A 20,476-nucleotide genomic window follows, 5' to 3' on the forward strand; every position below is an offset into this window, starting at 1 on the left:
TGGATTTCCAGTCTGCGAATCAAAAGCTTCTTGAATCTTGAACGGTCTGAATATATTCCCTGGTTTTTACTGTTAATTTAAAATATTTTAACGCAGCAGACATTTATTTATTTATTATTTATTTATTACTTCACTTCTTTAGGGCCCCTCTCACAATCAGGAAGGTTAGTGGCGAGAAGGAGGTTGCAGTAGAAGTTTGGGGATTCTAAACGGTGTGGTTAGAACTAGAGCGATGATGAGTGCAAATCACAAGGGCGTGCTCTCACGCCTGTGGCACACTAATAATCATCCCTTTCAAAAGTATAAGCTTGGAGTTTCCTCTGTCTTTCCGTTAGCAGATATAGTACGGATCCTTGTGCGGCAATCAGTGTTCCCTCTAATTTTTTTTCATCCAGACGTGAAATGAGTTTTGTTCCGGACAGCAGTGTCAAGGCAGTGTATGTGCACCTGCATTCCGGATGGGCCTTCCTGATTCCACGTGAGCGGGATCTAAAATCAACTGAGCAGGCATCAAAAAACGCAGGAGCTGCAATCCTATCTATGCCCAATGATTCTGGAGAAAGTACTATGGAAATAAGTGGGACTCCCCCGGGACATAGAAAGCTGCTTTTTAATGGTTGACAGACTATTACTCATGAAAGTTACTCATGAGTAGTCCCATTGAAATTAACAGGCTAAATTAGTCACGTGACTAGCCCTATTCAATTTACCATGTAAAGGTTCCAGCAACAGGCAGCTGCGCTCTGCAAGCATTTGACCGTGTACCGCACGTGGAATTGCAAAGGGCGTTAGTGATCGCCGAGTGAGCTCACATTTTAAGGTTGCACGCGGCGCCGGAGGGACTTCTCGCCTTTGCTGGGGGGAGTCGGGAGGCAGCCGTGCAACAGGTCAGTGAGTGGTCCGTAAGAGGCGTTTGGTTTCCTTCGTTCGCCTGTTAGAGGCAAGCTCAGCTGCAGTCTGTGTAGTCTTATGCACGCATCTGAGCGTTAAGTGCATGTCTGTGTAATCCTATGCACGCATCTGAGCGTTAAGCCCCTTAACATCTGTTTATTCCTGGATAAGCAATTGCCTGAGCGGCCATGTAACTCCAATCCCAGGCGTGCTTACTTGCAGGCATGGGATTACTTGGGAGTGAGCCCTGGAGCAATCGTGTTCGGATTGACTTGCAAACATTTACGCGCAAACGCTTTTGATTTGCGAACATTTACGTGCAAATGCTTTCTAGGCACCGGTTGCTGAGGGACTTTGTGTGGGACCTAAATTTAGTCCTCTTGTTTATTTCGAAGATTTAGACTCCTAACTCTCGAAAGCGATTTACGACTGCAAAGACCAGAAAATACCAGGCAAAAAGGTCCCGTTGATTTTGCCTATCTATAGGCCACTTTCGGGCTAAAATACGGAGCAGCCATTTTTAAAGGATCGTTGGGCGGAAGTGAGAGCACACCTCTCGCTAGAGGACTCGATGGTTTTGATAACTGCTGTGAGTAGGCACCAGCATGTTGCTGCTTCTTTTCCAACAAAAAGCGCCTGCAAAGGGAGGAGTCCCTGCTCTTTCTGATTTGATTTTAATTTTGTGTGGAAAACTTAAGGGTTTTGAGTTCTAAAACATTTAAAAACCACTCTGCAAACGCAAATTCCACAGGTGTTCAGTGTTCTACTTTTATCCCCAAGCCTGACCCCTTGCCAAGTGTTAGCTTATGACAACTCTAGATAGTGGACTCTTAGAAGTGGGGCTGAGGCTGATTTTGATTTCCAGTCACAATACCCCTCAGATTGCACTGTAGTGAAGATCAGTCTACTTAAGTGATCCCCACCCCCACCCTGCAAATCCTGTTATTAACTGCATGTAGAAATCTTGCCCTCTTGATTTGCTTGGATGGAATTGCATTGCACTTTTAAATTTATTTAAAAAAATTAAAAAGAGACTTAGTTATATAACCACATTTACCACACAAAATAGGCCCATGTTAGAAAGAACAAGGACTTGTCTCTCTGCTGACTGATGAAACATTTCCTTTTTGGATGGACACCTGCTGCCCAATCACACCTGTGGTTTAAAAACATACCCACCCTGGATTTCTCTATTAATTTCTATGGGCAGTTCTCACTTCTTCCCCAGGTCTACAGAAAACTGTGATTACAAATCTATGATTGCTGTGTGCTTACAAATTAAGCTAGTGATTACAAATCTTATGACTGCAGTGCAGCAGATTACAAAAAACTACTCAGCAGCTTTTGTTCTGCTGACTGTCTGTGGACACAAGGGTGTCCTTCCCATTGCTTCTGCAGTCCCAGGGCAACTTGCAAGCTCTCTGTGGGGGCTTGTTCTCTGGCCCTTGACTGGGGCCAGGCTTGGCTTTCCTTCGCTATCAGGAAGTCTTTCACATGGGGCTGTTAAAGCCCTTTGACTCTCGTTTCCTCTGGAATGGAGGTGTTGCGTTCACATATTGGCCAGATTTGCCTTGAAGTTCCTGCAAATTATCGGGGAGCTGTTCACACACTGCATGTTTTTCACTGCACGTTAAGGGTAGCTCGATTTATATCCGGGGTAAAAATATGCCCTATTTGCATCGGTTTTTGGGGACAACTTCAAGTTCACAGTAAACTCCCGGTAAAGCCTGCTGTATGTAAAAGTCCCAGGTAATTCTGGCCACTCTCATGCAGTGTTCCCTCTAGGTGTGCACGCGTTCACAAGTTTTTGGATGTCCGCTCAGTTAATTTTAGATCCTGCTCAGGTTGAATTAGGAAGGCCCCACTGAATGTATGTGCACACACACACACACACACACTGCTTTGATACTGCCACCCAGAACAAAACTCATTTCGCACACAGATGAAAACAATTAGAGAGAACACTGCTCTCGTGTCCATTGTTTTTACTTTTCTCGCCTTGAGATTAAGAGGAGTTCCCTACTCCCCTGCTTTTGTGACAGGCAGAGGAGGAAGCCGCTTAGTTTGAATATGGCCAAGAAAGGACCAGTATCTTCTTTCAGTGTCTTAGCTCTCCCTCTTTGGTTCTAAGCTGGTGTTTCTTGATTGCACTGAAAAGAACAATCTAGAATGGTGTGTATCCCCTTCTCTTCTCTCCTCCCCTTCTGCCCCCCCCTCTCTTTCCCTCTATCTATCCTTTCTTTTCCCACCTCCTCCCAACCAGCACAGCACTCAAAGACTGGTCAGGCTCAGGGCAGGGAGAAAGGATGGGGGTGGGGGGTGGGGAAAGATGTATGTAAAATACATAATGTCAAATAAACATTAAACAGAAAGAAAGAAAGAAAAATGTAGAAGAGACTGGGTTATTTTGCCGGTTGCATTTAAAAGATACAGATTCAAATGATATGCTGGGGACTTCAGGACTGAAATGACTGATTTTCATTTTTTCTTATCTAAAGGAAGAAGAGAGTCAAGAGGAGGAGATTAAAATGCCAGATAGAACCGAATACTATGTAAATGTGCACTAAATTTAGTCACTTTAAGAAAAGATATTTGTTTTGTTCTTTAAGAGATTACTATATTCTTTATATAGATTACTATGTAAGAGAGCCAGCATGGTGTAGTGGTTAGAGTGCTGGACTAGGACCGGGGAGACCTGAGTTCAAATCCCCATTCAGCCATGATTTTAGCTAGGTGACTCTGGGCCAGTCACTTCTCTCTCTGCCTAACCTACTTCACAGGGTTGTTGTGAGGAGAAACTTTAGTACACCACTCTGGTCTCCTTGGAGGAAGAGCGGGATATAAATGTAGAAATTATATATATTTCATCCAACATATTCAGGAGCCTTAGTTTCCAAAGTCTCTTCAGATACAAGTGTGGAAATTCTGTCTTGAAATGTTACCGCACTATTGTTACTGTATATTCCTGAATCCAAGACTAGGTCCCCCTGCCACTTTGATGTTATAAATATGGAATATTTAGGAACCGTAAATAACCTTCGGGCCACTCCTGGAAAGAATCCAAGTGCTTGGGCTCCTGGGTCAGTGGAAGAAGAAACATAAAGGATAGATAACATTACCTTTATATCCTGCCCTTTCTCCAGGAGCAACATACAGGATTCTTCTCCCCCCCCCGCCCCCCACATGCTTTCATCCTCAAAATGTTTGGCTGAGAGAGTGTGACTGGCTCAAGGTCACCAGTTTCATGGCTGAGTGAGAATTTGAACCCAGGCCTTCCTAGTCATAGTCACTCTTAGCAATGCAACACATTGAGGCTGTTCACACAGGCAGCCCTACCCAGGCTTGGGCACTCCTACCTGAGTAGAGCTGCTCCTGTGAACAGCCTCAATGTGTTACATTGCTAAGAGTGACTATGACTAGGAAGGCCTGGATTCAAATCCTGGTGCTGCGTTCCTGGGTAGCCTGGGATCTTTACCTGTCCTTTTGCCTGGGTAAAAGGCTCTGAACATACCCTGTTACCCAGGTACAGGGTCATGTGTATGCTCAGGCTGCAGACAAAGAGCTGGGTGCCTAGAGCGTCTGGCTTGAGAGGAAATCCCTCAAAGCACCACACTCCTCACACAGTTCGTTTGGGGATACCTGGAGGCTGGTCTTCATTTTCCCGGCCTCCGGGGGAATCTGCACTGCTCAGAGCAGCGCGGATTGTGTGGGCATGTAAGCCACATACCACACAGAAGATGACCTGGGGGGGAATGTAAGTTCAACCCAGCCTCCCCCTGCCCGTCCTCCCCACACCAGTGATGGTTGTGAGCTATGAATATAGTATCTCATCAAGACAAAAAAGGGTCAATCCCACCTTTCTAAAAAGGGCCAAAATTAATATGCAAGCCCACACTTGTAAAAATGGGTTAATTAACGATGCAGTGCAGGAGTTCCCCACACAAATGGGAGCTCCAGTGTACACATGAACTCCTACAGTATGCCAGTCATGTTCCTGTTAACGTATGATCGGGACAACTCCATATATTCGTGCCAACTGAGTGCTAAAACTCTGCCTGAGACTCTATCGGAAATAAATTTCACTGGAATCAGCTGAAGTTGGGTTGTGCAAATGTCATGATGTCCTTTGATTGACTGACTTTCATTTTTTCTTATCTAAAGGACGAAGAGAGTGAAGAGGAGGAGATTGAAATGCCAGATGGATCCGAACACTATGTAAATGTACACTAAATTTAGTCAATTTTAGAACAGATATTTGTTTTGTTCTTTAAGAGATTACTATATTTCATCCAACATATTCAGGAGCTTTAGTTTCCAAAGTCTCTTCAGATACAAGTGTGGACATTCTGTCTTGAAATGTTACCGCACTAATGTTACTGTATATTCCTGAATATATACTAGGTCCCCCCACCACTTTGATGTTATAAACTTGGTCCTTTGATGTTCTAAATATGGGCGGGGGTGTCATCTTAAATGTACAATCCTGTTCCTTTTGGGTAAATGCAGATATTAAATCTGTATTAAATCTCTATCTTTTTAAGGGAGTCACTTTAAATACAGAATCTTCTTTTTGGGTAAATACACTATATCTATGTTAGGCTTCATGTCTAGCTAATTGTCAACAATTGGTCTCGCTTTAAAAGTTGCAAATTTTTTTTGCAACCAGGATTTGTAAAGATATGGGTTGTTTAACCGAAGCTTAAGCTTGTTAATGCAGACATCAGAGGTAATGCTTATAACATTAAAAATACTGCTTTTAAGCACTCAGTTTCATATGTACTCTGCCAGAAACAGTGACTGAATACAAGGTGAGTGTGTGTATGTTGATTTACTCCCTAAATACTTTAGTGATGTATGCTTGTCTACTGATTCTTGTCCTCCTTTAACTTAGGATCACTTTGTATGTGTGTCTCACTTCCATGGGCATTGCTTTTGGGTAGGCAAGATTGGGTAGTACATACACACTCATGTGGGAAAACACAGAAGCTATTATCACGAGCAGCGAAAACCGGGCTAGGGAAGCCCAGCCTGGTTTCCCTGCGTGTGAAAGCCGCTGGGAGCTGTGCGGCTCTCAGCGGCAGCATGGGGGCAAGCCCTCTTAAGTAGCCTGCCGCTTAACCCGGGTTTTGGGCGTGAGTGCACCCCAAAACGAGGCTAAGTGGTGGGCACACTCGGGGGGTGGTGCTCCCATTAATATACCACACACTTGCACGGTGCATTATTGGGGCTCTGGGGGGTGGGATGCTACACAGCGGTACTTCCATGGGCCTGACCCCTGGAGCGCCTGAGCGAGGTGTGGGAGCGCTGCAGGGAAGCCACCACTCATTTGAGCAGGCAATCTGCCCGCCCAGAAACTAATAGAGGATTGTCTGCGGGGAAGGGGAGGTTAACCCTCCTTCCCTGCAGTTAGACCCAAAGTTCTCCTCACTGATAATGAGAAGAGCTTCGTAGAATATCTGTTGCTCTGTGTATACATCATTGGAAGTGTGGTCAGTTACGACTACTTCCCATGCATGTGTTTGCTTCACACATGATGTGTATGTTTCTTCATGAAAGCGATATTGGTATTAGAAGAGCCATTGTGTGAGGTGGTGTATTTATTTATTTATATCTATGTAGACAGCTTTGAGAACTTTGGTTGAAGAGTGGTATATTAATATTTGTTGTTGTAGTAGTGTAACCGACAAAGCCTCCTAGTACGTACTTTAGGAGCTCTAATGAAATGTTTGGGGTTGGCATTGTGGAGCCCATACTTAACTCAAAGGGAAGGTAGGCAAGTCATTTAAATATATGGTAGCATCCACCGTGGTACACAGAAGTGAGTTTTTGTGGTTGCAGCGCTCTACAAAGTTGTGCTGTGATGGGTAAAAGTGAAATCACCCAAATGCATGTTGCACAAGGAGTTTCCCACTTGCACATATTTGGGTTTGTACAAGAGGTTGTGCAGAAAGATTGCACTCAGGATGTGCACAAACAGTTTGTGCACTCCTCAGGGCAGTGGGGGTGGTGCCTTTAAAAGAGCAGGTAAGGAGATGGGGGTGGCGGGCAGAATAAAGGTTATGTAAATCTTGTTTCACTGCAGAACACTAAATCTGTAAACCCTTTATGGGAAATGTAATCTGTTAATAACTGAAGGCTAATCTTAAAGCAGCAGCAATATAGGAAGATGCTGAAAGGCATCATCTCATACTGCACGGGAGGAGGCAATGGTAAACCCCTCCTGTATTCTACCAAAGAAAACCACAAGGCTCTGTGGGCGCCAGGAGTCAACACTGACTGACTTGACGGCACACTAATCTTAAAGTGTTGCTTTTGCATTTTTTATTATAGCTTGAGTCCTTATTAAGTGAAACCTTTGAGGGGAAGGGCTTTGAGAAGATAGATGAAATGTTACAAGAGAGGGATATTTATCCACCTCAGAAGTACAGCAAACTACTACTAAACCAACTGGACAGAGTTCTAAAAAAGGCAAGAAGGAAACCTTCTGTTGTCTGTTCTCTTAAAATTCAAATCAGTTGCATTGTTTGCTTAGGCAGTAATCTATGTGGGGATTTTTTCCCCCTAGGAATTGGACAAAAATGAGTTTCCAAATGTTTCCTTGTTACTGAAGTGTATTCAGATGTACTGTAAAAGTGATCCTCAAGAAAGTGTAAGCTTGCTTCTTCAGCAAGGATTGATATCAAAGATAAGTATCCCTGTACATGTATGCCATGTAATTGATCTGCCAAACAATCTTCCTGCCATACAAACTGTAGTAATACTCTGTTAACAGACCAGACCTGGTTTGTTATGAAAACTTATTGAACTTGTCCTGTAGTCGAGAGGGAACCAAAACAATATTTTCTGCTTGCTTCAGCTGAGGATTGATTCTCAAGTCACTTTGACCTCACTGTGCTACTTGTGAGCAATCATTCCAGGTTTTATTTTTGCAGCATATGGTATGAGGTTCTACAGTCTGATAGTTGATACAAGCAATTCTTTTTTTCCACAGAGGTACACCTAGGTAATTTTGGAGTCTGAGCCAAAAGGCCTTTTGGGCCCCCGGCGCCCCACCCCACCAGATAAGCTGTAATGCACTAATTTTTTTTTATACCAGAACATGCTCAGGGAAAGCTGGACACTTTAAAAAAATTATTATTATTATTAGAAGAGATTGTGAATAAGTTACTTCCCATTGACTTGCAGAGAGATGCCACACTTTGCATGGACAATCCTGTCTCTTAAAGTTGCTGAATGCACTACTTGATACACCAGAATATGATCAGGGAAAGCTAGGATTTTATTGTATTTTTAGAAGGAATTCTGAGCAAGAAACTTCCCACTGACTTGTGCTGCACATACCACATTTTTGCATGGGGGAGAAACACAGTAAAGAAACTCTTTAGAAGGCAAGGGCAACAGGAGAGGAAAATACACTGGAGGTGGCAGGAACCAGCTTACAAGGCAGCAAATCTTCTTCCAAATCTTCTGGCTATATTGGGCAGGCCAGGCAGCACTGCAGCCACCCCTCACTGCCTTGCTGGCCGTCACTTGTGCAAGCCACTCAGCATTTGGAGGCCTCCCAGGCTAGCATTTGGAGGGCCCCTACAGGCATGTGGGGGACCTCTACCCGGAAGTCCAGTCCAAAGTGCACCACTGAATAAGCAGCATAAAGCCCACAGGCAAGCAGAAGGCTAGGTCTCTTCTCTCCCAGAGTACCTGGGAGCACTTACACAGTAACAGCTCAGTTTAACATTTGAAGTGATAGGGAGGAAAACCTTGATGGGGTGGGTTTAGGCCTAATATTGCCGATGCCTCCTAAATAGTAGTGTGCACGGAACCAGCACCCTTCGATCCGATGGTGGTAATGGGATAGTTTTATGCATGGGGGAGGGTGCTCTCCTCCCCACCCCCCGCCCAGCTGCACTTCCCCTTCTGGTGCTCTGTGTAAAAATAGTCTGATGGGGCATACCTCCTTTCTGCCCCATTGATCCCCGACTGGAAGTGGCCAGAAGTGGCCAGTGCGTGCACAATGCGGGTCTATGTGACGCCAGTCTATCGAACCAGTTTGGAGGCCTATAAAAGGGCCTCCGAACTGTTTTGTGCACATCCCTACTCCTAAATAATGGGGGAAAGCCAGAGACTTGGCTCCTTTCCAGATTGCAGGAAAACATAGGCGCTTTGAAGTATCCACACTATTTTCTCATTCCAGGCACTACTGTAGGCCTGCAGAGGCTGTTGTGCTCTGCTGTACTGACCACAAACCGTGTGCAGTTTTTGCTGTACCACCTGCTGGCTTGCAAACCCATCCCTTAAAGAGATTGGTTTGCAAGTGCTAGCCAGCAGATCCTCCTCTTCCTCAGTTACTATACAATGGCTGCAGTGGGTTCACCTAGTGACTCACTTCACCAGCCAGCTGCTTGGGGTGTATGGGAAAGGGAGGGTTAAAGGAGGGAATATCTCTTTTTTTACTTTGCTCTTCTCTTCTGCTGCAAAGAATTTGTCCTGAGCTGTGTTCCCTGTAATAAGGATTCCCAGATGTTCTTGACTATAACCTCCATCATCCCCAGCAAAAGGCCATTGGATCTGGGGATGGTGGATTGTAGTCAACATTATTTGGGAATCCCATGACTAGTGTTCCTGTAAAAGGGTCAAGACACATTAAATAATTGCCTTTTATTACTCTGTTGTGACTGTTTACAAAATTAGCTTTAAATATTCATTTTAATTTGCTTGTGTATTTTGTGTTTACATGGTCACTTGGTTTGAAAGGGCAAGAGAATTTCTGAGCGTGATAGAACCAAAAGAAAATAGATCCTTAGTACGTCTTGTTGAAGACTTCTTAGACACAGCATTGGTAAGTGCATGAAAACAAAGATGTGTTCACTCTATTGGATTTTATTGCGGTGATGAGCCACCCAAATCCCCAATAGCCAGCTTTTGACCTCTAAAAAGAATTCTGTAGACACCGAAGAATCCTCATAGGCCATGAAAGAGGCTAACTTATTGTGGCTGCACTGGTGTTTCTAGCAGCAAAGACATTGAAAGGGCATGTACTTATTCCTAAACATGCAGTGGAAATACAGCAAGAAGCTGTGAACAACTAGAGCTCCTTGTTGTGTACTCCTAAGCATACACATAGCAAAGAGAAGTATGGTGTGGTTCTTGGATGAATTAAGAGGATACTCCTTGTGTATTTATAACAACCTGGTTGGGGGCAGCTTTGCATACTACCGAAAGAGGAAATATGTGAGTTGTGCTTCCTCTTCTGGTGCCTCACAGCAATGTGGAAAACCATCCGGAGAATCTGTTCAGACGCAGTATTGTATCAGCCAAGGGCTGATGGGTACATATCCAGAGAGCCAGTGTGGTGTAGTGGTTAGCGTGCTGGACGAGGACCGGGGAGACCCGAGTTCAAATCCCCATTCAGCCATGATTTTAGCTAGGTGACTCTGGGCCAGTCACTTCTCTCTCAGCCTAACCTACTTCACAGGGTTGTTGTGAGGAGAAACACCGCTCTGGGCTCCTTGGAGGAAGAGTGGGATATAAAATGTAAATAATAATAATAATTAATATCCCACCAGCATGTTTGCCACTGAATGTCTAGGGCAGGGCAGCATTCCCCAACTGGTGTAGAGGAATGCTCTCTCAACTTGGAGAGAGTCAGCAGGGAGTTGAAGCTCCCCACTTTTTGAGGCAACTAACTCCCCTCCCTTATCACTTGGAGGGGTGGCTCCTTCTGTATCATGGGGTGAGTTGCCTCCAAAAGCAAGGAACATGCATCCCGACATTTGGAGGTGACTCACCTCATAATGCACCCAGAAGAACCTGTCCCTCCTGGTGCATAATAAATGATAATTGTAATGAAAAACTACAGCAGCTTTACTATTGCAAAAGGGGGAAAGGGATGTGTTTGTGTTGTGGGGGCAGTATGTCCCTATTTTTCTCTGTGTGTGTGTGCGCGCTCATGCGGGGAAACACTTATAGAGGACAGTGCACCAAATATTTGCAAGGACATCTCCATTAGCTTCCCATGTGGTTCAGTTGAAGACTGTCTGGTGAGTATTCATGCTGGTTTCACCAGGCCACACAGACATGCAGCACTACCACAGTAAATGTCCATGACATCTGGGTAACCTGTGTGAGAAGTGGGTGAGTGGGAATTGGCCCTAGGTCATAGCACCCAGTAGCTGTCTTTCACAAGTCTGTATGGAAAGGCAGACATATTATCTGAGATAATGAGGCTCTTCTCATGAGCAGGCTGGGCTGGGCTGCGCATGTGGAGCGTGGGGAGCCACACAGATCCTGGTGCTTTTAAGCCTGGCGCTTAGCTGAGGTTACGGGAGTGAAGGCTCCCTTAACCTGGCTGCCAGGATCATGCGTCTCCTTGGGCTGCATGGAAACACAGACATGCCTGTCTGATGGGGGAATCTCCCCATGAATTGTGCTTGGCATGCAGTGCGTTGTGGGATACCCGGAGGCCAGGATGGCCTCCGGAGCCCTGTGTTGCCTGGTGCAGTGCTGCTTGTCTGGGAGTACGGTCCATTCTCCCAGCAACATTTGAAGGATTGTCTGGGGGAAAGGTAAGGTTTTGTAGCTCCCCCCACCTTCCCTGTGTCACGAACAGTCGTGTGAATAGCTCCAGTGGATGTTAAATGCTTTGAATACTTGGAATGTATAAATAAGTAATATATTAATAATAATTCAGGATGTGTGAGTCTGCTTGAAATAGTTTCTAACAGTTTTATTGAAGAGCAACTTGTTCCATTGAGACTCAATGTATTATGGCTAAGTATAGTTTAAAATGTTATGTTTTTAGGGATGGTTGGTTGGTAAGGTAGCTTAATTAATTGGGCAGTGTTTTGTAAGTTCTACTTGTTTAATGTATGTGGTGTATTAACAGGATATCTCAATTTCACTCTTCCTTTTCCTCTCCCAACATCTTGCCTTCAGGCCATTGGCAAAAGCAATGCTGAAGGTCAGTCAAATACCCTTCTATATATGTAATGATTTAAAATAAAGTCGCTTTTGTGGCTGCTTAATGGGTCTGCTTTATAAATCTTGGACTTGTTTGTAGGCTGCCTTAAACTCTTGAGAAACGGGATAGAAATTAGGGCTGCATGTTTTAATTGGTCTTAATAATTAACTAAAGTTTTAGGGCCAAGTTGCACGTCATGTTGAATAATGCTACTTTGCTTTTGGAGTATTACAGTAGCAGGGATGGAAAACTATTATGGGGCTTCCTTCTACAGTCTCGCTCTTCAGTATCTCAAAAGGTGCACACATTTTGCTTATGTACAAATATTTTCATTTATTTAAAATGCATTTGGATCCTTTGCTTAACAGCCCTAGTAAAATTCAATAAATTAAATATCCTTTATTTTAAAAGAATATTATGGAAAGCAGATGTCTTGTGCAATCTTATTTAAAAAATTTCCAGATTGATTTAGATCAAATCATTGCGGGTTTGTAGGATAGCAGAGGCCAAAATACATGTTATGCTAATCGAGTGAGTGGCCCTGACATGCTTGCTTTTTGTTTGATAAATAGCAGCCACCTGGTGATGCAATCAAGACCGTGATGGAGAGTGAGGGTTTAACCTTTTGCTCTGCCATCTTATCCAATTCAGATTCCCCTACCTCCACAGCTGCTGTTCACTGATTTAAAAAAAAAACACCAAGCACAGGAGGCAAGTAATATAATTAAGGTGATATGCAGTTTGTCCTCTAGTGCTGTCCTGCAAACTCTAATTGGTTTGTGATCCACCCAAATCAAGCTAATTGTGTCATTCACCCAATGTGGCTGCTTGGAACAGGAGCCTTGTAGGGATGTTCAGGTCTTGGACAGGGAGGGAAGTTTCAGGAGGGGGAAAGGGCATCCCCCCCTTTCTCCTTCACAGTTCCATTGGAGCCTCTCTCTGTTGTGCTGTGTAGTTCTGGGGGTCAGTTTTCAGGCTGCTTGATCAGTGCTGTCTTCCCCTGCTCCCACTTCTTGTTCAAGGGAAGAAGCAATTGCTAGAATCCTTCTTGCCATATATGGGACATCTGGCTACTGAGTCACATGTGAACTGTGCTCTTCGTCAGGAGGTTAGTCTTGGACAAAGTGGTGTGTGTAGAGCAAATCCTAAGAACCTGTCCCCTAATTCTATGTAAAGTGCCATATATTTGTATGGTGCTGCAATATATTGATGACCTGATGCTTTTTTCTGCATTTCTTCCAAACACTGCAACAAAGGCACTGAGGACATTAAACACACTGTTGAACGATGTAACACGAGAGGAAAAAATTAAGTTGGCTGTGTCTGAAGAGATGCGTTTGCTTACGTAAGTGGGCTAGTGATATGAGATGTTTAGACGCCTCCCTCTTAATGCCCTCTCTGCTAGTGGGCTATGGGGAAGTTTTCTGTGCCTTGTCTTGTGTAGAATGTCTTGTTCCAGCCAGAAACTTGAGGTCCTGTTGGAAGTACCACCAAGGGGTGGTTAAACAGAAGGCTGCCTTATTTGCAGCAGCTGTTGCAAAACTTGGAGGAAAGTGTAATAGATTATGCCCGCTATTGATATTTCTCTGTGTAAACCACCCTGAGCCATTTTTGGAAGGGCGGTATAGAAATCGAATTAACAATAATAATAATGTGCTGATTCTTGTATGCAATCGCTATATTGCTCTATCTTTATGCATTTGGGGTTATAGATTTGTAGGACTGTTATGGCAATAACAAAGTTTACTGAGTTTGTAACATAAGGGGAAAGGATGTCATGGTTCTTGTGGCTCTGAACTGGGTGTTCCCCTCAACAGTTTACACAGATCAATATTGGCAGTTCATTCTATTTATGTTTTGTTTGATTTTTGATTTTAGCCCTAAACGTTAACTACTTATCTTGCAATTAACCAACACATACTTAATCCTAAATAATTTTTTTTTCTTTCTCAAGGCATAATGCTCACTAATGGGTTGTATTGTTTCAGGAAAGATCTCGCAAAATCAATTCTGGATGTTGGTGGTAAGACATACTTTCATAATTTACCCTAGGCAAATGTCCTGTCTGCCTTTGCCCTTCAGCTGCAATGTAGCAATAATACTGGCCTACGTTGTTGTTAATTTTTAGAAGATAATATATGTGAAATGCTTTGAGCATTTTGGAAAAACATCACACTTCTAGTATTCTAGAGAGAAATCTCAACTTTCAGTTTTCAAGGGGAAAGCTTCTAATACTGTTCATGGAAGTAAACATGGCCTAATTTATCTTAAAGCTTGTTAAAAATTCTGAGATTAGGGATCTGGGAAGTGCTTCCAATAGCCAGGGCAGTTTTCATTCTTCAGGGCTCCCCTGTCTGCATCCTTTGCTGCTAACAACCGCCCCAAGGCTTTGGAATGTGCTCTTTGCCAAAATGAAAACCTCTCCATCACTGACAGCTTTCAAAAAGACCCTCAAGACAGCTTTATTCATCCATGCTTTTAACTAGATTTGTAGAACTGTGGATTTGTCTTGAACATTTTAAACGTTTTAATTCCTGTTTTAAATATGCAACATTGGTTGTAAACTGCCTAGAGACATAAGTTTGGTGCCATATACTAAATAATATTTCATGTACTCCATTGTTCTTCTTTTTGTTGGTATTTCCATTTCATTTGAAATTACTGACATGCCAGAGTTTACAATGGGGATGGGGTTGTTTCTGACAATTTCTTCTTTCCTCTGTAGCAAACTATGCCTCCTGCAACTATATCCTTGAGGGTTCCCTGATGCTCAGGGAGATGGTTTCAGGAGGTATAGGAAGCTGTGGAGGAAAGGGGAGATAGCTGAAAACCACCCCTCCTCCCATCACACAACAGAAAATCTTGGTGCATCAATGTACAGTTAGTCTGGATGTTGGCTGCTGTTTGTAATTGGAACACTCTCAGTATTAAAGCATTTTTAGCTTTCTATTGTTTTGAGATCTTTCTTAGCCATAGTATTTATTTAAAAATTGTATCCTGCCCTTCCAGTGCGATACGACTTGGGGTGGCTTATACACAATACAACTAAGTATTACATGTTTTCCTGGTTTTTCCCCTCCTTTTGGAAGAACAGCATCTCCAAACACTCATGGCATTCAGATGTATAACCTAACTGCAATGTGATGTTATGAGAGCAAGCAGGCATGAGCTTCTTTCTGACTTGTGTTCACTCTTCCTCCTCCCATCTTGGAGGGTCTTAGTTTGCATAGAAGCACATACCATAGCTGGCCTGTTTGGATGAAACTGCAAACCACATGTTTTGGAGCAAATTGGGATTGGAAATAAAACAACGGTTTCATGTGGAAGAGGGAGCACATGATCCCAAGGCTCATTGTTGTAACACCAAACACTGATTTGGCATTGCATCTCAACATAGCCACTACCTAATAGACTTTGGCAAAGACTGATTAGAATAGAGCATTTCTTCGTCTAAACTTGCGGTGCTGCAAAGGAGTCTCTTAATGTCTGGGTGGTGGGGGAGTGTATGTCTTCAAACAAAAGACGTTAGAGTTCTTCTTTGTATCTCTCTTCTGCAGACTATGACATACAGGTTGCTATTGTGGAAGCCCTGTTCAGGATCATGCGGAAAAAGTGGCGAGACGATCTTGTTCACATTTGGTTTGAAGATCAACACCTTGCTAAGGCTTTCAAAGAAATCAAGGATGGAGATTTTGAGACAGTAAGAGCTCTTGTTCTCAGTGGCCAAACTCCTGAAAGCTTTCTACCAGAGTGTGTCATGATTGCCAAGCATAAAATGTATGACAACATTGGGAAGTGTATATTTAATGTTCCTGTCAGTTATTTTCTGCTGTTCATTGAATTACACATGCTAAAAGATTGTATTCATTGTGTTTTGAGTGGGGGGTGGGGGCAGGGAAATGTGTTGGTAACACCTGTGGTTAAGATATATAAATACTGAGATATAACATGTGCAGGTGATCTACAGTTCTGATTAGTGGTGGCCAGTCAGTAAGGGCAGGAGGGGCTGTGCCCCCCGCCCCCAAGAACAAACAAGCTAGTAAAAGATGAGGCTTACCAGCAGCCAAGGAAACCTTCAGAGAGGGAGTTTCATCCAGCCCCTCCCCCCCACCTATAAGCTTTTGTTTTGTTCTTACTGGCTAGAGCTGCTACTGAAGCTGTTCCAGCCAATCTGATTCTTAGGGGGCTCCTCTTAGCACTGCCCCCAGGAATCATGGGTAAAAATGCACTTCCTGGTTGCTTCATGGAGTATATTATAAATACATTTTTCCCTTCTTCCTAGGGGCAGTGCCAGGAGGAGCCCTCTAGGAACCAGATTGGTTGGGGCAGCTTGAGTAGAGCTGTAAGACCAAAAGAGGAAGTTTCAGGCAGGGAAGGAGGGGCTGGAGGAAGTGTCTTGCTCTGGAAGAACCTCTGGCTGCTGGCAGAGTCTGAACTTTTATTAGTTTGTGTCTTTTTGAGAGGGGAGGATGTAATTCCTGCTTCTGTTGCTCTTTCTGCCTTTTGTGTCTCTTTCAGGCTGGCTTTTCTGCTTTCTCCCTTTCTCCCTGCTTCTTGCCCTGGCTTTTCTGCTTTCTGCCTTCTTCCCCTACCCCCAAACTTCCATTTTCTGCTTTTTGCCCTGGCTTTTCTGCTTCCCCTCCCTTTCTGTTTTCCTCCATGCTGGCAGGCTTGGGTAAATACCCAAGCCTGCTGGTGTGGAGGAAAGCGGGGTGGGGTCCTGCCTCGGTGACCAAGTCCTTCCCTGCCCTCCCCCCATTCCAATGCCCAACAGCCACTACTGGTCTTATGATCTGTTGTACTAAGCTGAAACTTTCTGAAGACAATTTGCTTTATGTTTGTGCATTACCTTGGGTGGAGTGTGTGTTATAAATATCACAGACAAAATAACTCTTGCATTAATACAGGGACTGTCTTTTGAAAATTGTTTTCTTCTCTCCCTCGCCCACCCCCAAAGGATTGTAGGAATTTTCTTAATGAGCTAAATGAAAAACTTGGGGACAAAAGCAGGTAAGGTCTTGGCTTGTCCTGAAATTGCTCATTTGAAAGTGTGTAAATATCCAGAGACTGGAAAGTTCTGACTACAAATTATTATACTGAGCTTGTCCACAGAAGTAATGAGCTGCTAGAAGACCTCTAAACAGCTGTTTCTTTCCCAGTGGAGGTGAAGGGAAGGGCATACTAGGTGTCCAGGGTCTATAAACTTCACTTTGTAGCCCTTCCAGCCTCTTACATTATTTGTTCCTTTTTGGGCCAGGAATGCTACTCAAACCTCCAGGCATATGGGATTACATTTGAGTGTGCAGAGTTGCATCAGTTTACTCTAGAATGTTTAACTTGGATATATAGAGCCTGAACAAAGCTTAATGGGACACCAGGGTTTCCCTTTATGGGAGCACCTGAGTCCTCCCTATGCCATGCTCAAATTTTGCTTCTTTTGCAGAGTCTGTTCAATTCCATGTAAAGCTGCTCAGGCAGACATGAATGAGGTAACCCTTTTCCTCCATACAGTGTGAGATGGTTAGATGGTCTATTACATCTTCTAAATATATAACATTGCTTTATTGTGGCAGTTTGCCCCCTGTGCACTACCTTCTGAAGAATCAGCTGTACAGCAAAGCATTGGCAGAGTCTTATTTTAAATAGCAAGCTACTCCCAGGGACAAACTAAAGCACTGAGGTCATTCACAGAATCAAAACTTGTGTTCTACCTGGGTTGGGAGCTGTATGTGCTCCCAGTTTTTGGTTGTGTGGAAGCAAGGTAGGAGGAAAAGCTACCCAGGTTATCCTCCTCCTTGCTTCCACACAATCTGTTCTACCTAGGTTTTCCTCTTACCTTGCTTTCACACAACCGGAAATTGGGAGCACACACATCTCCCAAACCTGAGTAGAAGACAAGTTTTTGATAGTGTGAATGACCTCATTGTCTCTCTCACTGACCAAATAAAATTAGATATTCACAAGTAACTTCAATTCTTTAGATACTTTCTCTCTCTTAGCTTTGGCACTGAGGAAATATGTCAGCCTTAGTGAGAGCTTGCACAAGGGCACTGGCGTTGGAGGGTGCTTTAGAAATTTCTTGTTAAGAGCTCTTTAGAACTGTATCACAAGATGTGTGTGTCACTATTTATCATCAGGAGGAATGATTTGTATTGGAGAACAAAAGTCTTTAACCCTCCTCTTGCCCATTTCTCCAACTGGTGTCTGGAACCCTGTGGCCAATAAAACTGAGGCAGCCCTCCTGAAGGCACTTGGCAAGAGAGATAGTTGGAGCTTTACTAAACATAGCTGCAGTGTAATGTGTAGCTTGCCCTTGGGTTGTCTAATTGGTAAGCAGGATATTTACAGATTAGCATGCTGTTGTTTTTTGGAAACAAATGGAAAAGATTGATTTTAGTTCCTTGTCTTTGCAAGTTAAAGAAACCAGCTGATGACAAATTAGAGGAGTTCTGGATTAACTTCAATTTTGGAAGTGAGAGTGTGACCTTCTTCTTAGAAAGTTCAGAGGTAAAAGAAATCTTTGGTATAGCTAAGAGAAAAGCTATAATGGAAGGGAACATATTTGACTCTTATGTATTCCTTTCAGAGTGCTCTTTGGGATTCAGTGAGATTACCAAAGGAAGACATCAGCAGTTTCTATGTGGAAGGTAAGACACTGCAGTAGTCACTGGCTGACAATACCAAGCAGGGTTAAGACTAACATAACAGGAGTAGCACCTGTGGGAGACTTCGCAACAGAGCTCAGCCTAGTATGTTGCTGAGTAGGCAAACACGGGCAGGGTTTTTTAATTTTTTTGCTGCTTTCTACTTCCTCCAAAAGTACTCTTGGACTTGAGAAATATGTCCTTGAGGGCTGCCCTCTGGGACATATTTCTCAAGTCCAAGAGTACTTTTGGAGGAAGGAGAAAAAAGCAAAGCAAAACAAAAACAAAACCCCAACAAAACGCTACCCTCTCCCCTCTGCTTGTGTTAGCTTGCTCAGCAATACACTGGGCCGTGAGCTCTATTGCAGAGTCGTCTGTGGACATAAATCCTCTTAGGTACTTCTAACATTACTTGGAATGTCAGCAGTGTTAAATCATATTTACCCTCAAGAAAAACATATATTTAAATTGAGCTTTCATTATCTTTTGCCTGTGTTGCAGTTGTCAGGAAATTGATACTTGCTCTGTTAAGCCAGATAGGAAATAAGTTTCAGAGTTTCTAAAGTATCTTGTGAACCATGAGGAGTGGAGTCCAAAAGAACCTTTGTCTTGAACCTTTATCTTGAATCTAGCTCTTTCTAATTATCCATATTGGGTGACTCCTACAGTGACACTTGCAGAAGGTGTTTTGGTGGTAGCAATGTTCTGCACTGTTGCATAACTGCTAGTGGAAGTGGAAGAGCAGTTGTACAACTGCTAGTGGTGGAATCGGTTGTGAAAGAGAATGAAATATGTTCTGCAATATTGTTTCCTAATGCAAACAATATTCTGGAACAGAGGATCTGGATAGTGAGGCCTCAACAGTCATAAAAATGGGTTCGGGGCCTGCGCAGGACAGTTTCGGGTAGTATTGATTAGCTCCCCGCGACACCTTTTAACTGCCTCTGCACGAGCCATGCAGTACCTATACTGGCAGTTAGGCATCTGTTGCTCAGTTTCTTTCTGACCACTGACGCGTTCGGACCTCGGATACTTTGTTGATCCTCGGAAAGTAATTTGTTTAGCTCAGAATACGACCTTAGGACAGCCCACGACCATTCTTTGCTTACCCCTAAACGGAAAAGTATATATTTAGCTTTAACGGACAAACGGAGTAACCACGGAATGGCAACAACAAACGGCAAAGTCTAACATTTCCACCTCTGTCCCTTATTTGTCTATAAACTGTGACCCTGAACTGTGTACCAACTTCCCCTTATCACAACAAGGACAAGTGTTAACATATAGGAGAGGAAGCCAAGCAGCTGCTGGTTCCTTTGCCCATGAGTGCGCCTATGAAAGAGAAGCCTTGAGTTTAAGGCTAAACTCCCATCAACAGACGGCCATCAGCTTTGTCTCCTCTGCCTTGGAGAGGAACACTCCACTCTTTTCTAGACATACTCTGAAGAATAGGGCTGCACGGCTGAAGGTTTCCTTAATGGAGGGCGCGCTTCGCCCATGTACCTCGTCTTCCCTGCCGAGGGCTGCTCACACACAGTCTAAACCCTCGGTGTCTGTGTCCACCCTTCTGCCTTCGAGCACAGCTCGCAGTACCATGGGCACCTCCTTTAAGGCTTCGAAGTTGAGTCTATTTAAAGAGCCCTCGGTGCCGATGAGCAGCAGCCCGAAGCGCCGGTGCTCTTCGCCATCGACACACACGGCAGCGAAGAAGCATAAAGCTGCTTCGGCTACAAGGCATACTTCCCCATCGGGGCTGCAAACTGAACTGATGAGGGGCAGGGCGAAGTTATTGTCTCCTGCCCCAACCCCTTGGCAATCACCTTCCACCCCGAGCTCGATGCCGAGCGATGGAGCACCTACTCGACATTGGGAGGGTGCCGGCAAGGGGAGAGACTGGAACTCATTGAAAAAGAAAGAAAAAGGTGCTGCTTTGGCACGGAAGCCACCTTTGACATCGACAGCCCTTCCTCCATCGACTTCTGCT

At 43.9% G+C, this 20,476-nt stretch overlaps 1 protein-coding gene across 15 annotated transcripts in view; it reads left to right on the forward strand.

Moving 5' to 3' along the window:
- Window positions 1–747: 747 nt before the first annotated feature.
- The window catches only part of SYCP2L (synaptonemal complex protein 2 like), a 74,006-nt gene continuing 54,277 nt past the window's right edge, over window positions 748–20,476 (forward strand). For 8 of the 15 annotated variants that reach the window (XM_053247589.1, XM_053247592.1, XM_053247597.1 and 5 more), the window contains exons 1-16: window positions 748–887; window positions 1,287–1,480; window positions 3,390–3,443; window positions 5,053–5,112; window positions 7,222–7,359; window positions 7,457–7,576; window positions 9,623–9,727; window positions 11,824–11,848; window positions 12,871–12,956; window positions 13,105–13,193; window positions 13,837–13,871; window positions 15,406–15,548; window positions 16,806–16,858; window positions 17,292–17,337; window positions 18,263–18,355; window positions 18,435–18,495. In XM_053247589.1, coding sequence (XP_053103564.1) covers window positions 1,463–1,480; window positions 3,390–3,443; window positions 5,053–5,112; window positions 7,222–7,359; window positions 7,457–7,576; window positions 9,623–9,727; window positions 11,824–11,848; window positions 12,871–12,956; window positions 13,105–13,193; window positions 13,837–13,871; window positions 15,406–15,548; window positions 16,806–16,858; window positions 17,292–17,337; window positions 18,263–18,355; window positions 18,435–18,495 — 1,126 coding nt within the window. In that variant the 5' untranslated portion in view covers window positions 748–887; window positions 1,287–1,462. The remainder of the gene's footprint in view (window positions 888–1,286; window positions 1,481–3,389; window positions 3,444–5,052; window positions 5,113–7,221; window positions 7,360–7,456; window positions 7,577–9,622; window positions 9,728–11,823; window positions 11,849–12,870; window positions 12,957–13,104; window positions 13,194–13,836; window positions 13,872–15,405; window positions 15,549–16,805; window positions 16,859–17,291; window positions 17,338–18,262; window positions 18,356–18,434; window positions 18,496–20,476) is intronic. The other 7 variants (XM_053247590.1, XM_053247598.1, XM_053247600.1 and 4 more) reach the window with 7 other exon arrangements.

This window comes from Hemicordylus capensis, chromosome 4, assembly GCF_027244095.1.
Source record: "Hemicordylus capensis ecotype Gifberg chromosome 4, rHemCap1.1.pri, whole genome shotgun sequence".
Lineage (NCBI taxonomy): Eukaryota > Metazoa > Chordata > Lepidosauria > Squamata > Cordylidae > Hemicordylus > Hemicordylus capensis.